This window comes from Saccopteryx bilineata, chromosome 1, assembly GCF_036850765.1.
Source record: "Saccopteryx bilineata isolate mSacBil1 chromosome 1, mSacBil1_pri_phased_curated, whole genome shotgun sequence".
NCBI lineage: Eukaryota > Metazoa > Chordata > Mammalia > Chiroptera > Emballonuridae > Saccopteryx > Saccopteryx bilineata.
This window is the reverse complement of record NC_089490.1, coordinates 141,385,910-141,406,104: the sequence shown is the minus strand read 5'-3', so window position 1 is coordinate 141,406,104 and position 20,195 is coordinate 141,385,910. Positions and strand designations below refer to the sequence as shown.

The 20,195-nt window shown below is 47.4% G+C and overlaps 1 protein-coding gene across 2 annotated transcripts; it reads right to left on the bottom strand.

The window, feature by feature from the left end:
- Positions 1–2,162: 2,162 nt before the first annotated feature.
- TMEM221 (transmembrane protein 221) lies at positions 2,163–9,316 on the bottom strand. Of its 2 annotated transcripts, XM_066253290.1 has the most exons (4): positions 8,783–9,316; positions 7,510–7,595; positions 3,364–3,594; positions 2,163–2,722 (listed from the first exon to the last, which is right to left on the bottom strand). In XM_066253290.1, exons 1-4 carry the CDS (start codon positions 9,100–9,102, stop codon positions 2,691–2,693), a joined length of 669 nt encoding a protein of 222 aa, XP_066109387.1. In that variant the 5' UTR covers positions 9,103–9,316; the 3' UTR covers positions 2,163–2,690. The 2 variants fall into 2 exon arrangements, with proteins under 2 accessions (XP_066109387.1, XP_066109386.1); XM_066253289.1 differs by having other exon boundaries at positions 2,163–3,594.
- Between the last annotated feature and the right edge of the window lie 10,879 nt (positions 9,317–20,195).

Here is a 20,195-nt window from a genome sequence, read left to right as displayed (position 1 = left end):
GTTTTCTCTGGTCACTTTCTCGGCCACCCCGAAACCAGTCCTGGATCACTTTCCAGGGCAACCGTGTGTGATTGGGGCCCTTGGATGACCTGTGCTGGCCTTGGGTCTAACTGGACCAGCCATCATATGACCCTGAAAAATTCCAACCCCCTGGGCTCCACTAAGCCTGGACCCCCACAGCGTCCAGGAGGGTCCGGGGCCACATCAATCCAAACAGTTCCAGACTGTGCTGACATCTTGGGCTACAGAGGGAACAAAGCCTTACCTTTCCCACTTTTTTTTTTTTTTTGTATTTTTCTGAAGCTGGAAACGGGGAGAGACAGACAGACAGACTCCCGCATGCGCCTGACCGGGATCCACCCGGCACGCCCACCAGGGGCCACGCTCTGCCCACCAGGGGGCGATGCTCTGCCCCTCCGGGGCGTCACTCTGTTGCGACCAGAGCCACTCTAGCGCCTGGGGCAGAGGCCAAGGAGCCATCCCCAGCGCCCGGGCCATCTTTGCTCCAATGGAGCCTCCCTGCGGGAGGGGAAGAGACAGAGAGGAAGGAGAGGGGGAGGGGTGGAGAAGCAGATGGGTGCTTCTCCTGTGTGCCCTGGCCGGGAATCGAACCCGACTTCTGCACACCAGGCCGACGCTCTACCACTGAGCCAACCGGCCAGGGCCACCTTTCCCACCTTTTGCTTGCTCCTGGGCACTGAGAGCCAGGCATCACAGGAACCTGGGTACCCAGAGGGACATTTCTGGAGAGACACAGTCCCAGCTCCACTTCTGGTGACCCTGAACAGTGACTTAACCTCTGTACTTCCAGAACATTTCATCACCCCAAAAGGAGACCCTATTAGCAGTCATTTCCCTATTGCCTCTCCAAGACCCTGGCAACCACCAATCTTCTTTCTGTCTTAATGGATTTGCCTGTTCTGGACATTTTGTATAAATGGAATCATACAATAATGTGACCTTTTGTGTCTGGCTTCTTTCATACTGTGATAGTTCCAAGCAAGGTTCATCCGTGTTGTAGTCTCTGTCAGTACTTCAGTCCTTGTTATGGCTGAGTAACATTCCACCGTGTGGATGGACCACATTTTGTTCACCCAACTCATCAGTTTATGGACACTATTGGTGATTGTGACTAGTGCTACACTGAATGTGCATGTCCAAGGATTTGTCTGAACACTTGTTTCCAATTCTTTTAGACCTCCTCAAATTTTGTACTCCCACCCTAGTCCTGGCCCTGGGGATGAGGCGGAGGGGTTCAGCTTCTAGATCCCCTGACCAGTCCAGGAGGTGAGGCCCTCTGCACCAGCAGCTGGCCAGGGTCCTTCCTTCTCTCTCCTTTCTCCTCCAGCCTGAGTCCCCAAGGCCTGCTCCATTCCAGGTAGTTCTCAGAAATGGAGTCTCCAGTATTTCTCAGGTACCTGCTCTGTCCTGGATCCCTATGTGATGGGGTTCCAGCCATTGCTGCTGTGTGGCTTCACTTCTTGGGTCTCAGTTTCTCCATCTGAGAGTGGAGTTATCCTGAAGATAAACTGAGGAGAGGAAAGCACCTTGCTGGTGCCTGCAGTACCAGGCATGTGATAACGATGCAACATTTATTCTTATTTTATCCTCTTTGTTGATATTCATCATGCTCGCCAACAGTCCATGCTCTCTGGGCACCCATGTGTCAGGTGCCATGAGGGATGTTTACATACATTATCTCTTGACCCCTCTCCACTGGTGAGGAGAAAGTCTATGCAGCTTCATGGGTACCCAGGGGGGAGATGGTCCAGGTCTGTTGTCAACTGGGTCCCTACCCAGGGTCAGGCTTGGGGACCAGCGTCCCTGCTGGGTGCTGTCACTTCTCTGCCCTTTGGGAGGAGTCCCGGGGGGCTTTCTCTGCTGTGGCTGAGCCTTCTCTATCCTTGGGCCCTGGAGTCCCTCTGCGGCTCAGGAAGGGACGGACTGGAAGGCTTCTGGGGATACCTGTATATTTGGTAGGGGTGGAAAGTCAGACCACCCCCACCCCCAATGAAATTTATGTGCACAAAGATTTGTGGGAGATGGTTCCCAGATGGGTCTTGCACTTCTGCCCTCCTCACCCTCATTCCTGTCATCCCACCCCTTACCCCAAGCCTGGGTTTGGCCACAAAGAATATATTCAGGTGTGGCTCAAGTAACACGGCAACAGTGAGGGTCAGAGTTTATTTGCGGGTCCTGCAGGATGGGAGTGGGCCTCTGGGGACTCCCAGGGCTCCAAGTTATCTACTCTGAGCCCTGTCAGTTCCATGAGCCCCAGGAACAGGCCATCAACCCATCTTTTTCAGCTACTAGGTACCCCAACCGACAGCAGCACAGGCTGACACACATTGACAATCTACTGTACACAGGCCCCTGGAATGGCTTACATGTAGTCTCATGGGAGGCCTAGGCAGAAGGGCTGATTCTGTCCCCATTTTATAGATGAGAAAACTGAGACACAGATTGGTGAAGCCCTCAGCCATGGACCCACAGCCAGGAGTCTGGGCGCAGCCCTTCAGGGGTGTTGTGGCCCTGGGCTTCTCTGAGCTCTGCACACAAAGCTTTCAAATGCTCACAGACCGGAAGGAGTCGCGGACACTTGCACTGTCAGCAGCATGGGGGTTACAGGACCAGGTTCGAATCCTGGCTCTGATGCTCAGTACTGGCCCAGGGACTCCAGTACTGGTGAGTCACTGCCCCTCTCTGGGCCTCGGTTCCTCATCTGTAAAATGGACGGAGATATTTAGAGAACCACTGCCTAAGCTCCACACTCCCCTCTGGCCTATCATAGAACCTCATTTGTCTGTATAGCTGCATTTCCCAATTTCTCCTGCAGCAAGTTATGGCCATGTGACTCTGTTCTGGTCAGTAAGGTACAAGCAGAAAGGTCCCAAGGCCTTCCAGCAATACTTCCAAAAGATGTTGAGCCAGCCCTGGCCACTGCTTTTCTCTCTGAATGAGGATGTAAAGACTGGAGCCCTGGCAGCTGTATTGTGCAATCAGATAATCTTGAAAACAAGCCAGGGATGCTGTGATCTGAAAGTTGTACTACAACTGTGGCTGATCCTAAACATATCTCTACAGAGTGCTCTTTCTGCTTCTCTATCCCTGATTCATGAGCTCACACCAGCGTGGAGTCTTTCCCTGTATCCCCTGGCTTGTGGCCTAGCATGCTGTGCATTTCATGGGTAACCCCTTCCCACCGTCCCCCACCAGACAACAGTGTCTGGTGCATGCAGTATGCAGGTAGGCTGCACTTCTGGCCCGCCCCAGCCCCAGCTGCAGGTGCTGAGGCAGTGGCTGAGGGTCTGAGAGGATCCCCAGGTTCTGGGCAAAATGAGTAGGGGGTTTGGTGGTGGGTACCCTGCTGGGGCTGAGCCCCGGGGCTGGCCTTGGAGACTTCAGTGGAGCAGACAGGGTCCTCTTCAAAGTGTGGTGGTGATAGCTCATGGAGGCCACGGCGGGTGGCACGGGCAGCTCGGAGCAGAGTGTGGGTCAGCATGGCCACCAGAGCCAGGGCACCCAAGCCAAGGATGGAGGCAGCTGCTGCTCCCGTCTCGATCTCAAAGAGCAGCAGGGCATAGATGGACAGTGCTGGGGAAGAAGATGTTTCTCACTTATTCAGTCAAAAAACATTTGTTCCCCAAGGCCTGGGAGTGCTTCACAAAGAGGGAGCAGTCATTCAAAACCATCTAACATGGTAGGCACATGGATTAACTCATCTAATTTTCTCACAACCCACAAATATATCATTGATGTCAATTTTACCATAAATGGATAAATTTTGTTATGTGTACTTTACCACAATTAAAACAACTGAGATCTCAGCTTTTCTGAATTTCTGTGATTGGCCTTGAATGAATCACAGCTCCTCTCTGGCTTCAGTTTGCTGATCTGAACAAGACAGTTGGTTAACTGACCTTGAGGATCTGTACTGATTCTCTGTCACCCTGTGCAGCATCCAGTTGGCATCATTCTTTACTGTGGGGACTATCCTATGCATTGTAGAACATTTACCAGTGTCTACCCACTAGATACCAATAGCACCCTCTTCCCATCCTGTTGTGATAACCAAAAATGTCTCCAGATATTGCTAAATATCCCCTGGGGTGTAGAATCAGCCCCCATTGAAAACTGCCAGTTCAGTCCCTACCCCCACCCTGGAAGCTGGTTTAGGAGCTCTGACTTATTGCTGTAGCATCAGTGATGTATATGGTACTAGGCTTGACCAATCAGAACATTGCTTCCCTAGTTATAATGATTGGTGCAAGGCTTTCACATGACTCAAGCTTAGCCAAATAAAGTCAGCCCTAAGACTTTTGCTTGGGATATGAGGACCCAGAAATTTTCTTACTGTAAGATAGGAGCTGAGTGGGATAGCCTGGTTGGTTGGAGCATTGTCCCGATGCATAAAGGTTGTGGGTTTGATCCTCCAAAGCGAGAGAGAGAGAGAGAGAGAGAGAGAGAGAGAGAGAGAGAGAGAGAAGCCCAGGGCTAACAGAGGACTTCTTGCCATTTTATGGGGTGTTTTTATGCCTTCTCTGGCTCTGCGTTCTTGCTTTTGAAGATGCCACATTGCATCATGTCTGACATATTAAAGTGAGGCCAAGGACGTTTTTGTTCTAAATATTCTTTTTCAAACTATGAGAGGAAGTTTATTTAGAAAGTCACAGAGGTAAAAAGGTGAGCCAACCAGGCTGCATGGGCTCAGTAAACAAGTTATAGAGGCAAAAAGAAGGGCTCTTGGAGCTTAGGGAAAAGAAAGGCAGAGAGAATGCACCTGGAGAAGAAAGGGAAAGGCACAGGTGTGCTTAAGAGAGAAAGAGCATGCCACTCTAAACATTTTTAGAGGCTTAAAAATCTCCCCCTATTGATTTGATAGAAAGAGGGGAAGGGATAAAGGGGGAAAGGGAGAGAGAGAGGGGGGGGGAGGCATCAATTCATTGTTCCACTTTAGTTGTTTCATTTAGTTGTGCATTCATTACTTCTCATATGTGCCCTGACTGGGTATAGAACCCATGACCTCAGCATGCCCAGATAATGCTCCGTCCATTGAGCAAGCCAGCCAGAGCTCTAGACATTTAAAAAAATTTTATTTGCTGCCTGACCTGTGGTGGCGAAGTTGACGGAGCATGGACCTGGAATGCTGGGGTCGTAGGTTCGAGGCCCTGGGCTTGCCTAGGCAAGGCACATATGAGAAGCAACTATGAGTTGGTGCTTCCTGCTCCTCCCCCACACCTCTCTCCCCCCCCCTCTTTAGGATCAATAGACAAAATCTTTAAAAAATTTATTGATTGATTTTAGAGAGAGAGAGAAACATTGATCTGTTTCTAGCGAACCAGCAATCTTTGCATGTTGAGAGGATGCTCCAACCAACAGAGCTATCTGGCCAGGGCCACTCTAAACATTTTTGAAAAGGAATTTATGGCGCTTGCCAGTTGGCTCAGTGGTAGAGCATGGGCCTGGCGTGTGGATGTCTTGGGTTTGATTCCTGGTCAGGTCATACAGGAGAAGCACCCATCTGCTTCTCCATACCTCCCCCTCTCACTTCTCTCTCTCTCTCTCTCTCTCTCTCCCCTCCTCCTCCTCCTCCTCCTGCATCTATGGCTCGATTGGAGCGATTTGGCCCCAGGCACTGAAGATGGCTCCATGGCCTCCACCTCAGGCACTAAGAAGAGCTTGGTTGCTGAGCAATGGAGCAATTTCCCAGATGGTCAGTGCATCGCCCCCTAATGGGCTTGCTGGGTGGATCCCAGTCAGAACATATGCGGGAGTCTGTCTCTGCCTCCCCTCCTCTTACTAAAATTAAAAAAAAAAAAAGAATCTAAATAGGAGCTGCACAAATTCTTAATGTAATGCTTAACAAGACTGACATAATTACCTTTTCTTTGCCCTTTGTGAGTTTTCTCATATTTTAGAACAAGGATACTTTATTCTCCAAGGCTCCAACATTTTTGTTGGCTCATGAAAAGACTGGAGGTTGTAGGCATTTTGTTGAAAGCACTTACTAATACAGGCATCTTTCTCAGAGGACAGCAGGTAAAGAGGTGAAGCAAGGGGCATTTCTGATGGTGTCATTTGAGCACCTGGATTCCATCACATGTGAGACCAACAACCTCTGATTCTTTCAGGTACATGAGTCACCCCATTCTCTCTCTCTCTCTCTCAAACCTACATCTGGAGCATTTTATTAAATAAGTCAACAAAAGTTATACAAGGCCCCTGCACTTTATATACAAATTTCCACAATGAGCCTTAGGCTCATGTCTCATAAATATGTATTTTAAATATACCTTCTAAACTTCTATTTCTTTCTTAGTCTGTGGGACTAAGAGAAGAAATAAAACAAAACAGTGATCGTAAATCCCAGTTTTTCATTCAGCTGAATATTTTTCTTCCAGTAAAATAGGTTGTTTATCAGGCTGTCAGGGATCTATGCATGACTCAACATGGAGTCTGCAGACCATCACATTATTTTTTTTTAATTTAAATGAGAGGAGAGGAGATAGAGAGACTGACTCCTGCATGTATCTCAACTGGGATCCACCCGGCAACCCTGGGGCCAATGCTCTGCCCATCTGAGGTCCAAGCTCATAACCAAACTACTTTTAGCTGGTGAGGCAGATCCTCAGTGCTGGGGCCAACACACTTGAATCAATTGAGCCGTGGCTGCAGGAGAGAAAGAAAGAGAAAGAAGGGAAGGGGGAGAGGAGGAAAAGCAGATGGTTGTTTCTCCTGTGTGCCCTGACAGGGAATCAAACCCAGGACATCCACATGCCAGGCTGATGCTCTACCACTGAGCTAACTGGCCAGGGTCCACATTTTTCAAGTTTACAACAAAACATAGGATATCAGGAATTTCTTTTTTAAAAATTTGATGCCTTTATCAGCAAGTGTGTGTGAGAGAACATTGATTTAAGAAAAGTTATTACAAGTCAGGGAAGAAAAGAGAAAGCAATGTGTCCTTTGGCACCCAGCAAATTATTTTTACTCTGCTTCATGTTTGGAGATTTATAATTGTATTTCTGGTTTATTAAGTGTATTTTTTCCCCTTAAGCCATTCTTGATCTGGAAGTTCTGATATTTGCAATCAAAATAGTTTTTGCTAAGGCAAACCTCTGAAATGCTATCTCCTGGAACCACCAAGGACATAGAAAATTTTATTCAAACCAAACACAAAAAAACATAAATTAGAAGTGTGAAGGCAAGTACCATCTATGATTCCCATCTCCAAGCTGGAGTCAGATGCCATCTGCAGGCTTTTAAAGGGATTAACTCAAAATCCTCTCAGCAATTCTATGAAGCAACAAATTGTTATCATCCCATTGTACTGATGAGAAAACTGAAGCACAGAAGGAATTTTCCCAAGTCCCCAGAGCAAGGAAGTGTCAGAATCAAGATTCAAACATAAGCAGGGTGGCTTTAAAATTAACCCCAGTTATGGGACCATTATCCTTGGCCACCTTAACCCAAGGCCCTACACCCCATGTCCTATGCCCCAGCACGCACCTGCTAAGTAGACAGAGACCCCACAGCAGAAGAGGCCAAGGGCCACATGTCTGAGGAGGCGGCAGTCGTAGAAAAACCAGTCAGACCTGGGAGGTAGGGGGCAGAAAGAAAGGGCTCAGGAGGTGGAGTTGGTTGGGGAAGGCATGGGAGGGAGGGAGTGGCCCAGCTTTGGGGGAAACAAGATCTATGTGAGAATTGATCGATTGATCCATCCTTTCAGGTAAATGTTTACCACCATTTACCATCCATCTATCCATCCTCATTGATTATTCAACCATGTAGCTCCTTATCCATTTAAACATGCCCTATGAATCCATCCATCTATTAATCCATTCATTCATCATCCACCCATCCATCCATCACTCACCAACCCTAACCCTAACCCACTCATCTACCCATCATCTACCTCCAATTCATCATCCATCTATTCAACCAGCCATCCATCTGTTCATTCATCCATCATCCCTCATCCATCATCCTTCCATCCATTACCCATCCCCCTCTCCCATAACCAATCCATATATATCAGTCCATTCAACCATTGAACACTCACGAACATTGTATGGACATTTTCTATACATCCAACTTCCATTATTTTACAGACCATAAGCTTACTTGGGAGATGAAGAAACTGAAGTTAACTTCAAGGATTATATATAGAAACAGATTCCCAAGAGCTGACACTGAGGACCTTAGTTTTGAGCCTGACACCATGCTACATATTTCTGCACTCTCCCTCCTCCAGTCCCACGAAATAAGGAAATAGAGGCTCTGAGAACTGCCATCATCATCCACTTCCCACCAGTACAGCAGATGTGCCCTACGCCCTGGCCTCCCTGCACTTTGAGTGTGATGTTCCCCAAATGACTAGTGCTTTCAACACTAGAGCTAGCGAATCCCAGGCCCTCTCTGAGCCTCAGTTGCCATATATGTAACAGATGTGTGTGTGTATGTGGAGGGGTCGTAGCAGTAGTTGCACCTGCTGTAAAATTTCGACTAAAAGAGAATGGAGAAATGGAAGCAGGGATGGAAGAAAGGAGGGAGGAGGGAAGGGTGGATACACTGCTCACAAAAATTAGAGGGTATTTTATAGCTCCATATTCATTTTGAAATATCCTCTAATTTTTGTGAGCTGTATAGATAGGGGGAGTCAGAGGAGGAATGGGGGAAGGGAAGGAAGCTCCCCCCCTCCCCAACCTGAGGCCCAGAGAGGGGCAGTGGCTCTCCTGGGCTCGCCTAGCCCCAGGCGGGAATGAGGGACCAGTCCTCCTACCTGCTGGGGCCGGGCCCCCTGGCCAGCTCGGCGCCCAGGTGGCCGCAGAGCGCGGCAAGCAGCAGGCAAGTGAGACCCAGCACCAGGGCCAGCGCAGCGAGCGCGGCGGCCAGCGGCACCAGCGCTCCCGCCGCGTCCTCTGGCAGCCCCGGGCCCACGCCTAGCTCCGGACCCAGCCCGTCAGCTCGCGGCCCCCGCAGCTCTGCGCGGCCCGCCTGCAGCTGGAACAGTAGCTGCGCGCCCAGAGCCGCCAAGACGGCCGCCGGGACGGCCAGCAGGATCATCGCGGTCAGCACCCGGGCGCCGTAGGAGCGGGTCATGGCGGGGGTCCTGCGGGCCTGAGGGCGGTCGAGGAGTCAGATTTGGGGGGGCAGGGGAGTTGGGGGTGGCAGGAGTCCCGAAGGGGGCGGCGTCTCAGGGGTGTCTGAAAGTTGGGAGACTTCAGGGATCTCGGAGTACGGGCAGCAATAGAGACGAGGAAGCTCTGCAAAAACTCGGGACAGTCTTTTCTCCTCCTTCCGAGGACCCTGCAGGTTCCCGCTCCGGCCTCTGGCGCTGGAGGGGAGGGGCCGGCTCGGGGCGGAGTCCAGGAGGGGCGGGGCGGCCGGAGGGGGGTAAGGGCGCTGCGGCTCCTTTCAGGGATCCCTACAGGTCCCTAAACTCAGCAAAGTAACCCCCACCGCTGGCTTAAGTACCTGTTTTATTGTTGTTTTTTTAAAAAAGAAAGAAACTTCAACAACATTTTCAATAATTTATTTTCATACTTGGCCTCTACCTCTGGATTTTGTAATTTCCCTTTTGCTCATTTCTCAAAGCTTTGCAAAAAGGTCGCCTTGCTCTGGAGGGCTAGTTTAATTGGTTAGAGCATCGACAAGGTTATGAATTCTATCCCCGGTCATGATCAGGGCACAGGCAAGAATCAACCAAGGAGGCCTCTGGCCGGTCAGCTCAGTTGGAAACACTAAGGTTGCGTGATCCCTCCGTAGATGGGGCACATTCGCGAAGCAACCAGCAATGCACAACTAAGTGGAACAACAAATGAATGTCTCTCTCTCTCTCTCTCTTCCCCCTCCCTCCCTTCCTTCCTCTCTCTGTCTCTTTATTATTTTTTTTAATTTTATTTATTGATTTTTTTTTTATATTTTTCTGAAGTTGGAAACAGGGAGGCAGTCAGAGAGACTCCAGCATGCTCCGACCAGGATCCACCCGACACACCCACCAGGTGTGCTCTTCCCATCTGGGGCGTCTCTCCGTTGCAACCAGAGCCATTCTAGCGCCTGCGGCAGAGGCCATTGAGCCATCCTCAGCGCCCAGGCCAATGGAGCCTTTGCTGCTGGAGGGGAAGAGAGAGACAGAGAGGAAGAAGAGGAGAGGGAGGAGGGGTGGAGAAGCAGATGGGCGCTTCTCCTGTGTGCCCTGGCCGGGAGTCGAACCTGGGACTCCTGCACTCCAGGCCGACGCTCTACCACTGAGCCAACCAGCCAGGGCCTTATTTATTGATTTTTTTAGATGGGGATGGAGAGAAGTGGGAAGCATCAACTAATAGTACAATAATTGCTTCTTGTATGTGCCTCGACCAGGCAAGCCCAGGGTTTCCAATTGGCGACCTCAGCATTTCCAGGTCGACGCTTTATCCACTGTGCCACCACAGGCCATGCTCTGTCTCTTTAAAATTAAAATAAATGGCCTGACCTGTGGTGGCGCAGTGGATAAAGCGTCGACCTGGAAATGCTGAGGTTGCCAGTTCGAAACCCTGGGCTTGCCTGGTCAGGGCACGTATGGGAGTTGATGCTTCCAGCTCCTCCCCCTTCTCTCTCTCTGTCTCTCTCTCCTCTCTAAAAATGAATAAATAAAATAAAATAATTAAAATTAAAATAAATGATTTTTAAAAAGAATCAACCAATGAATGCATAAGTATAACAACAAATTGATGTTTCTCTCTCCCTCTCTAAAATCAATCAATCAATCATAATAATAATAATAATGGCCCTGGCCAGTTGGCTCAGCGGTAGAGCGTCGGCCTGGCGTGCGGGGGACCCGGATTCGATTCCCGGCCAGGGCACATAGGAGAAGCGCCCATTTGCTTCTCCACCCCCCCCCTCCTTCCTCTCTGTCTCTCTCTTCTCCTCCCGCAGCCAAGGCTCCATTGGAGCAAAGATGGCCCCGGGCGCTGGGGATGGCTCCTTGGCCTCTGCCCCAGGCGCTAGAGTGGCTCTGGTCGCGGCAGAGCGACACCCCGGAGGGGCAGAGCATCGCCCCCTGGTGGGCAGAGCCTCGCCCCTGGTGGGCGTGCCGGGTGGATCCCGGTCAGGCGCATGCGGGAGTCTGTCTGACTGTCTCTCCCCGTTTCCAGCTTCAGAAAAATACAAAAAAAAAAAAAAATAATAATAATAATAATAAATAATAATAATAATTAAAAGGCCCTGAAATAAAAAGGACCTGGCCCAGTAGCTCAGTGGATAGTGTCGTCCTGGCGTGAGCAGAGGTCGCAATTTCATTCCCAGGTCAGGGCACATAGAAGAAGCAATCAAGGAGTGCATAACTAAATGAAATGACTAAGTGGAACGAGTTGCTGCTTCTCTCTCTCTCTCTTACTCTCTCTCCCTCCCTTTCTATCTCCATTCCCCCTTTATCTCTCCCTTTTCCCCATTACTCCCAGTCACTCTCTCCAAAATCAATGGGGAAAAAAATTTAAAAAATTAAAGAAGAGAAATGTCACCGTTGTCTCCAGTGGGCAACCCTGTCCTTCAATGCTAAGCTTAGTTCTAACTATGGCACTTCTTTTGACTATTTATTTTTTAATTTGAACTTTTAGTAGTGAGTTTTTTTCATGCTCACTGACCCCTGGGAGTGAGTTTGTTTTTCAAAAAATGAAATTAGTTACAGTTCCAGTTTTATTAACTTAAAATAATGTTTGTTTGATAACCAATTTATGGAAACAAGAAGAACATACGTTTGCCTTTTTTTAATGCTGCCTTACACATTTTTAAAATAAAAATTTTTGTTATCTCATGCAATTCTCGCATACCTCCCATCTGTAAATAAAGAAGTATCATTATTAGCAGAATCTCAAATATGTACTTGCATATGATGATATTCTTAGGACAATTTATGGGTATTTTAATTTATTCCCTATGTTTAAATTTTTTTCAAACTGTGTATTCCTCAAAACATGGATGTAGGCAAAGTGGTTTGTTTCATTCAATGCACATCACCCTTGTGTCCCTCCGTTTATGCTCCCTTATGTAGTGTGCTGACATATGAAGCATTTTCATTGTGGCTTATCCTTTGAGGCTGTTGCAGGGACTGGCTTTGGGAAGGCTGTCTCCTACTGATGATGGTCGGCCTCCTCTGGGTGATTTCCTCTCTTTCACAAACTCCTGCAAAAGCTGATCAATGAGCTTCAGTCTGAAATCAGAGAGCTGTGGTCTTCTTCCAGTCTTCAACCAATACACAGTGTATGAGTTCAAAACAGCAATGTCAATTTCATGAAAAAAAGTTTTATATACCATTTCATGGTTTTTCTTACATTTCCTATAAAATTTACTTGTGTATCAGCCTTGTCAATCAAACCCATATTCTCATTATACGTAACCACACTTGGTGGCTTGGTAATGCTTTGCCCAGTAGTGTAATCACCTTTTTTTAAAATAATGTATTCTTATTTTTTTAATTTATTCATTTTAGAGAGAAGAGAGAGTGAGTGAGAGAGAGAGGGAGAGAGAGAGAATGGGGGAGGAGCAGGAAGCATCAACTTCCATATGTGCCTTGACCAGGGAAGCCCAGAGTTTTGAATTGATGACCTCAACATTCCAGGTCGAGGCTTTATCCACTGCACCACCACAGGTCAGGCCAGTATAATCACTTTTGCCAGTTTCAATCATCAAGTCCTCATGAATTGTAGTTAGCATATTTACCTCTCTTTTGTCACACCATCTTTGAGCTAACACAATTGTAGTATGTCTTCTTTTAAAAATATTTTTTCCAAAGTGAGAAGTGGGGGGCAGTAGGCAGACACATTCCCACATGTGCCCGACCAGGATCCACCCAGCATGTCCACCGGGGGGTGATGCTCTGCTCATCTAGGGCTTTGCTCTGCTGCAACCGGAGACATTCTAGTGGCTGAGGTGGAGGCCATGGAGCCATCCTCAGCACCTGGGCCAACTTAGCTCCCATGGAGCCTTGGCTGCGGGAGGGATGAGAGAGATAGAGAGAAGGGAAAGGAGGAAAGGTGGAGAAGCATATGGGTGCTTCTCCTGTGTGTCCTGGCCGGGAATCAAACCCGGGACTTCCACACACCGGGCTGATGCTCTACAGCTGAGCCAACTGGTCAGGGCTGCTTGTAGTATGTCTTGAGATGCATTCACCCTTTTTTATATTCTCCAGCTCTAAGTTTAAAGACATACATGTACGATCATACTCTGGATGGTAAGTAGGCTCAAGGACGACATGAACGTTCATACTACTCAAACGGTTAAAAAATTGAGGTGAAATTTACATGACATAAAATTCACCATTTTAAAGTAAATTCAGGCTCTGGGAGGGTAGCTCAGTTGGTTAGAGCATTGTGCCAATATGCCAATGTTGTGAGTTCAATTCCTGGTCAGGGCACATTCAAGAATCAACTAATGAATGCATAAATAAGTGAACAACAAATTGTTCTGTCTCTGTCTCTCTCTGTCTTCCTTCCTCTCATGCTAAAATCAACTACAAAAAATAAACAATTCAGCCTGACCAGGCCAAGACACAGTGGATAGAGCATCGGACTGGAATGCAGAGGATCCAGGTTCGAGACTCTGAGGTCACCAGCTTGAGTGTGGGTTCATCTAGTTTGAGCAAAGCTCACCAGCTTGGACCCAAGGTCGCTGGCTTGAACAAGGGATTACTTGGTCTGCTGTAGCCCCATGATCAAGGCACATATGAGAAAGCAATCAATGAACAACCAAGGTGCCACAGCAAAGAATTGATGCTTCTCATCTCTCTCCCTTCCTGTCTGTCTGTCCCTATCTGTCCCTCTCTCTATCTCTGTATCTGTAAATAAAAAAATAATAAAATAAACAATTCAGTGATATTTGGTACATTCAAAATGTTGTACAACTATCACCTTTATCTAGTTCCAGAATATTTTTCTCACCCCAAAAGGAGACACCATCCCCGTTAGCAGTCACTTCCCATTTCCCTCCCAAGCTACTGGCAACCACTAATTGATTTTCAGTCTCTATGCACTCCCTGTTTTGTACATTTAACAGAAATGTAATCACACCCAGTGTGGCCTTTTCTGTCTAGGTTCCTTCACTCAGCATAGAGTTTTCAAGGTTCATCACATTGTAGCATATGTTAGTGCTTTATTCTTTTTTTTTTTTTTTTTTTTTGCATTTCTCTGAAGCTGGAAACAGGGAGAGACAGTCAGACAGACTCCCGCATGCGCCCGACCGGGATCCACCCGGCACGCCCACCATGGGGCGACGCTCTGCCCACCAGGGAGCGATGCTCTGCCCATCCTGGGCGTCGCCATGTTGCGACCAGAGCCACTCTAGCGCCTGAGGCAGAGGCCACAGAGCCCTCCCCAGCGCCGGGGCCATCTTTGCTCCAATGGAGCCTTGGCTGCGGGAGGGGAAGAGAGAGACAGAGAGGAAGGCGCGGCGGAGGGGTGGAGAAGCAAATGGGCGCTTCTCCTTTGTGCCCTGGCTGGGAATCGAACCCGGGTCCTCCGCACGCTAGGCCGACGCTCTACCGCTGAGCCAACCGGCCAGGGCAGTGCTTTATTCTTTTTTATGTTTGAGTAATATTCCATTGTATAGATGGAACACATTCTGTTTACCCATTCATCCTCTGAAGGACAGTTGGGTTTTTTCCACCTTTCAGCAGTTGTGACTAGTGCTTCTCTTAATGTATATGAACAGTAATTTGTTTGAGATCCCTGTTTTCATTTATTTTGGGTATAGACCAGGAGCGGAATGGCTGGGTCATATGATAATTCTGTATTCAACTTAATGAGAAGCTGATAGACTGTTTTCCACAATGGCTGCACCATTTTACATTCCCACCAACAATGTACAAGGGTTCTAATTTCTTCATTTTCTGGCTGGCCTGTGGTGGCTCAGTGGACAAAGCGTCAACCTGGAATGCTGAGGTCATTGGTTTGAAACCCTGGGCACATATGGGAGTTGGTGCTTCCTGCTCCTCCCCACCTTCTCTCTGCCTTCTCTCTCTCCTCTCTAAAGTGAATAAATAAAATCTTTTTAAAAAATTCTTCATTTTTCTGCCAACACTTGTTATTTTGTTTTTTGATTATTGTCGTGGTTCAGCCACAATGAGTCTATTACGGGGTCCTCAAACAGGAAAAGGTATGGAATTAAATAAATGATAGAGAATTAAAGATATATACATAAAGATGGGTTTGGGAGGACCACACGGCGAACAGTCATACTGTTCCTAAGGCAATGCAATGGCGGCCCCCAGAAGTGCATCCATCTTTATTCAGGGGAAAAAAAAACATGGGCCATTAGTAATTCAGTTGTTTTCAAGACAGCTCAAAGACAACCTCCACCATACCATTTAGATCTAACTTTACACCAATAAGAAACTAGCTTCCAGCCTCTTCCGGAGAACATGGGTGGGACAAGTGAGAATCAGGTATACCTCTTTGTTAACTGGGCAGGTGAGGTGGGGGTTAGGCCCAGCACCTCTGTCCCCTGGATATCCAGACTGTAAAAACACCCTGTTTATATTTTGGTTTCCAACAGATTATAGTCATCTTACTGATGTGAGGTGGTATCTTACTGCAATTCTGATCGTATTTCCCTAGTGGCTTCTGATGGTGAGCATCTTTTTGTGTGTTTGTTGGCATTTGTGTATCTTTTCTGGATACACCCTTTGCTTATTTTTGAACCCTGTTGTTTGTCTTGTTCCCCCCAAGCACTTTGCATCCTGCAGTTTCCCTATGTCCAGGGTCCCCTGCTGGTGGGCTGTGCCAGGACAGCAGGATGTCTGCCCAAGTGTCCGCCAACATGTTCCCTTGTGTCTCAGACTAGACTCAGCACACAGCCGGTCCTCAAGAAATGCTTGCTGTACCTATGAATAAATGAATGGCCTGGTCCACCTGTTCTGGAATTTTTGCAAAGTGTAAAATATAAAATTTAAAAATGGTTTCATAGTTAATATATTCCTGATAGATCCAGAATAGAGTAAATGAGTCAACTGGTCTTCTCCAAACAGGGCCCTGTCTTAATGCATTCAGGTCTGAAAAACAGCATAGTCATCCCCTGGGCTTTACAGATGAGAAAGCTGAGGTACAGGGAGGTGCAATGACTCCCTAGGGCAGGCATGGCCAACATACAGCCCGCGGGCCAGATCCGGCCTTCATAATGAGTTTATGCGGCCCGCAATTAAATTTTTAATATTCTCTGCTACTTTAAAATCTCAGCTACTCAGAAGCGGAAGCGTCTTTGATGATTGGAAATCGAGATATTTAAGAAGATAGTGATATGTGGGAAAGAATTCCACGTGTGACAATCTAGAGTTAATTTCCAATAATTGATTGAATGAATTCGCTATACTTATTTTTAAAAATAATTCCATTATAGCCTGACCAGGCGGTGGCGCAGTGGATAGAGTGTCGGACTGGGATGCAGAGGACCCAGGTTCGAGACCCCGAGGTCGCCAGCTTGAGCACAGGCTCATCTGGTTTGAGCAAAAAGCCTACCAGCTTGAACCCAAGGTCGCTGGGTCCAATAAGGGGTTACTCGGTCTGCTGAGGCCTGCGGTCAAAGGCACATATGGGAAAGCAATGAATGAACAACTAAGGTGTTGCAACGCGCAATGAAAAACTGATGATTGCCTGACCTGTGGTGGCGCAGTGGATAACGCATTGACCTGGAAATGCTGAGGTCGCTAGTTCGAAACCCTGGGCTTGCCTGGTCAAGGCACATATGGGAGTTGATGCTTCCAGCTCCTCCCCCCTTCTCTCTCTCTCTCTCCTCTCTAAAAATGAATAAAGAAAAAAAAAAAGAGACAGAAAAAAAAAAAACCTGATGATTGATGCTTCTCATCTCTCTTTGTTCCTGTCTGTCTGTCCCTGTCTATCCCTCTCTCTGACTCACTCTCTGTCTCTGTAAAAAAATTTTTTTTAATTTAAAAATAAATAAATAAATAATTCCATTATAAAGATTTACAACTTTTGTGCTAGTCTGTACTCGATATGAACTGTCTGACGTTTAGCGGTGATGTGAAACCCACATTCTTTTAGGTGGAGTTTGCCAGTGCGCACCCAAGGTCAAACAATTTGTTATTTTTGTAGTCAAGTGTGCTGAATCAAGTGGCATTGTAGCATCGACAACAGCTGCAGTTGATAACTGAAAACATGTCCAGGCTGTTTGTAAAACAAAATAATTATTTTATTTGCAATATAACCCCTTCAAGCTCATTCTATTAATTAAATATTGTTTTGATTGATTGTGATACTATTTGGATATTTATACGGTATGTAATTATATTTTTATTAAAATAATATTGTATATTAAATTTTTTTCACTCACATTTATTCATAAACAAATTACATAATAAAATTTTGTTTACTTAAATGAATCATTTTTGTATTTAACATTTTTTAATTTTAATATTTCGTCCGGCCCATGAAAAAAATTTTCTTTCTAATCTGGTCCTGGAGCAAAAACTGTAGGCCACGCCTGCTCTAGGGCATACAGCAGGGCACTATCCGAACCCAGAAGCCTGGCTCCGATACACAGCTCTGTACAATTTCACAGACACAGTAGTTTTGAATTTTTAGTCTCTTTTCTGATTTGAAGGGGGTGTTGCTTGGTTTCACATTTTGGGGGGTCTTCTGGGAAGAGGTTAAGGGCTCTGAGCCCTCAGCCTAGTGTCTTATGAATACAATGACCTCAGGAAAACAACGGGGTGACCATACAACTCCGGGTGGCTTCTTCTTTTGCTGTGTGACTTTGGGCAACTTTCCTCATTTGTAACAAAAATTGGTTCGTTCATTCATTCATTCATTCATTCACTCATTCATCAGGCTTCAGTCCAACAAACCCAGCCTCTTTCTTCATTACTAAAGTTAGGATTAATTTTTCATGTTTTACAGGTAAGGAAAAGTCCCCAATTGGGGTAGCTGGGGCTCAGTAACACATTTGGAACAAAGCCCTAGCTCTGTTCCTGGTGTTGGAGATATACAGATGTATGATAGTTACATTTATTCATTCAACAAACACTCAGGGGAAGCCTACCCTGTGCTGGCTCCCAGACTCTGGGGACCCAGTGGTGACTAAAGCAAGTCCAGCTTGCCCTTCTGGGGCTCATGGCCTGGTGGGAAGGTAGAAACACAACCTAAACCTAACAAATAAAGGAACAAGTCCATACAACAGCCAAAGGTCATTACAGTGTTGTGTTAAATTTCACCATAATTTGTTGGGGGCTTGGTGGGGTAGTTCACAGATACTAAGACCTAGCCCCTCCCTTTGTGTGTGTGTGACTTTCTAATTTGGGGGTGTCTGGTCTTAATTTGGGAGTTAACCCTGCAAGTGGCTGACACTCCATGGGAGACACTCTGAGGGTGATTTTGTCTTCCTTGGCCAGGTGCCAAGCTGTCCCTTCCTCACTAAAGCCCAGACAGATAGGGGTGGGGAAGGGGACTCATGACTTCTGTTTACTGAAAACAATGAGACCCTGAGAGGGCCAGCAACTTGTCCACATCACACAGCCCAACAGGACAGGAGTGAACTGGCCTGCCTCACTGCCCAGGTGGGGAAGGCTGGCCACTGAGTGCCAGTGGGAATAGTTAATAAAGATATTAATGGGTTGCATGTCCTGTAGTTTGCCCCAGAAAAATATTTTAAAACTTCTGCCTGACCAGGCGGTGGCACAGTGGATAAAGTGTGGACCTGGGGCCTGACCAGGCGGTGGCGCAGTGGATAGAGTGTTGGACTGGGATGCAGAGGACCCAAGTTCGAAACCCCGAGGTCGCTGGCTTGAGCGCAGGCTCATCTGGTTTGAGCAAGTCTCACCAGCTTGAGCCCAAGATCGCTGGCTTGAGCAAGGGGTCACTCAGTCTACTGTGGCCCCCCGGACAAGGCACATATGAGAAAGCAATCAATGAACAACTAAGATGCTACAACAAAGAATTGACACTTCTAATCTCTCTCCCTTCCTGTCTGTCCCTATCTGTTGTTCTCTCTATCTCTCTCTGTCTGTTACACACAAAAAAAGCGTGGACTTGGGATGCTGAGGACCCAGATTCCAACCCCCAAAGTCCCCAGCTTGAGCACAAGCTCATCCAGCTTCAGCAAGGGCTCACCAGCTAAAGCACTGGGTCACTTGTTTGAGCGTGGGATCATAGGCATGACGCTATGGTCCCTGGCTTGAGCTCAAGGTCTCTGGCTCAGCTGGAGCCCTCCAGTAAAGGCACATATGAGAAGGAATCAATGAATCAATGAAGAACTAAGGTGCTGCAACAAGTTAATGCTTCTCATCTCTCTCTCCCTTCCTGTCTGTCTGTCCTTCTCTCTCCCTCTCTCTAATAAACAAACAAACAAATAAATAAATAAAAGTTTTTCTTCTGGCCCTGGCTGGTTGGATCAGTGGATAGAGTGTCAGCCCAGTGTATGGACATCTTGGATTCGATCCCTAGTCACACATGAGGAGCAACCATCTGCTTCTCTCCCCCTTCTCTCCCTCTTCCCCTCTTGCAGCCAGTGACTTGATTGGTTCGATCATCATTTGGGGCACTGAGAATAGCTCGGTTGATGCGAACACTGACCCCAGACGGGAGTTGCTGGATGGATCCCGATCCGGGTGCATGCAGGAGTCTGTCTCTCTGTCTTCCCTCCTCTCACTTAAACACACACACACACACACACACACACACACACACACAACAAAAAAAACCCTTTTTCTTCTAAAAGCCACAGGCAAGCCTGCAATCTAGTTTTAGGTATTCTGAGTTTAAGAGCCATTATCACGCAGGGTCCAATGCACACTTGGGCTTACTGAGGTTCACAAAGGAGAAATTGGTTGGAACCTGAAACAAGTGGAATTACCGACCTGATCTTCAAAGTCCTCATCTGGAGACTGGGGATTAGGGGTGAAAATAAAATGAGGAGCTGCTGGTCCAGTCCCCAGGATTCGCAAGCCCAGAGCAATATCCCCTCACCTTTTCCACAGATTGGGCGCAGGGGGAGGGGTTTACACCGTTTAGCTCTGCCTCTGAGAACTGGCCTCGTCATCCAGCCTTCAGGTGGCGCCAGAGGCAAAACGAAGAGTTTCGTGGCACAGATCTTGGCTGACTTGCCGTGCAAGACCTGTCTTTGGTGTCATTTTCCGGAAGAAATAAAAGAGGCTTAGAAACGGGAGGTGATTGTCCTCCAATCACATAGCCAGGAAGTGGTTCCAGGCTGGA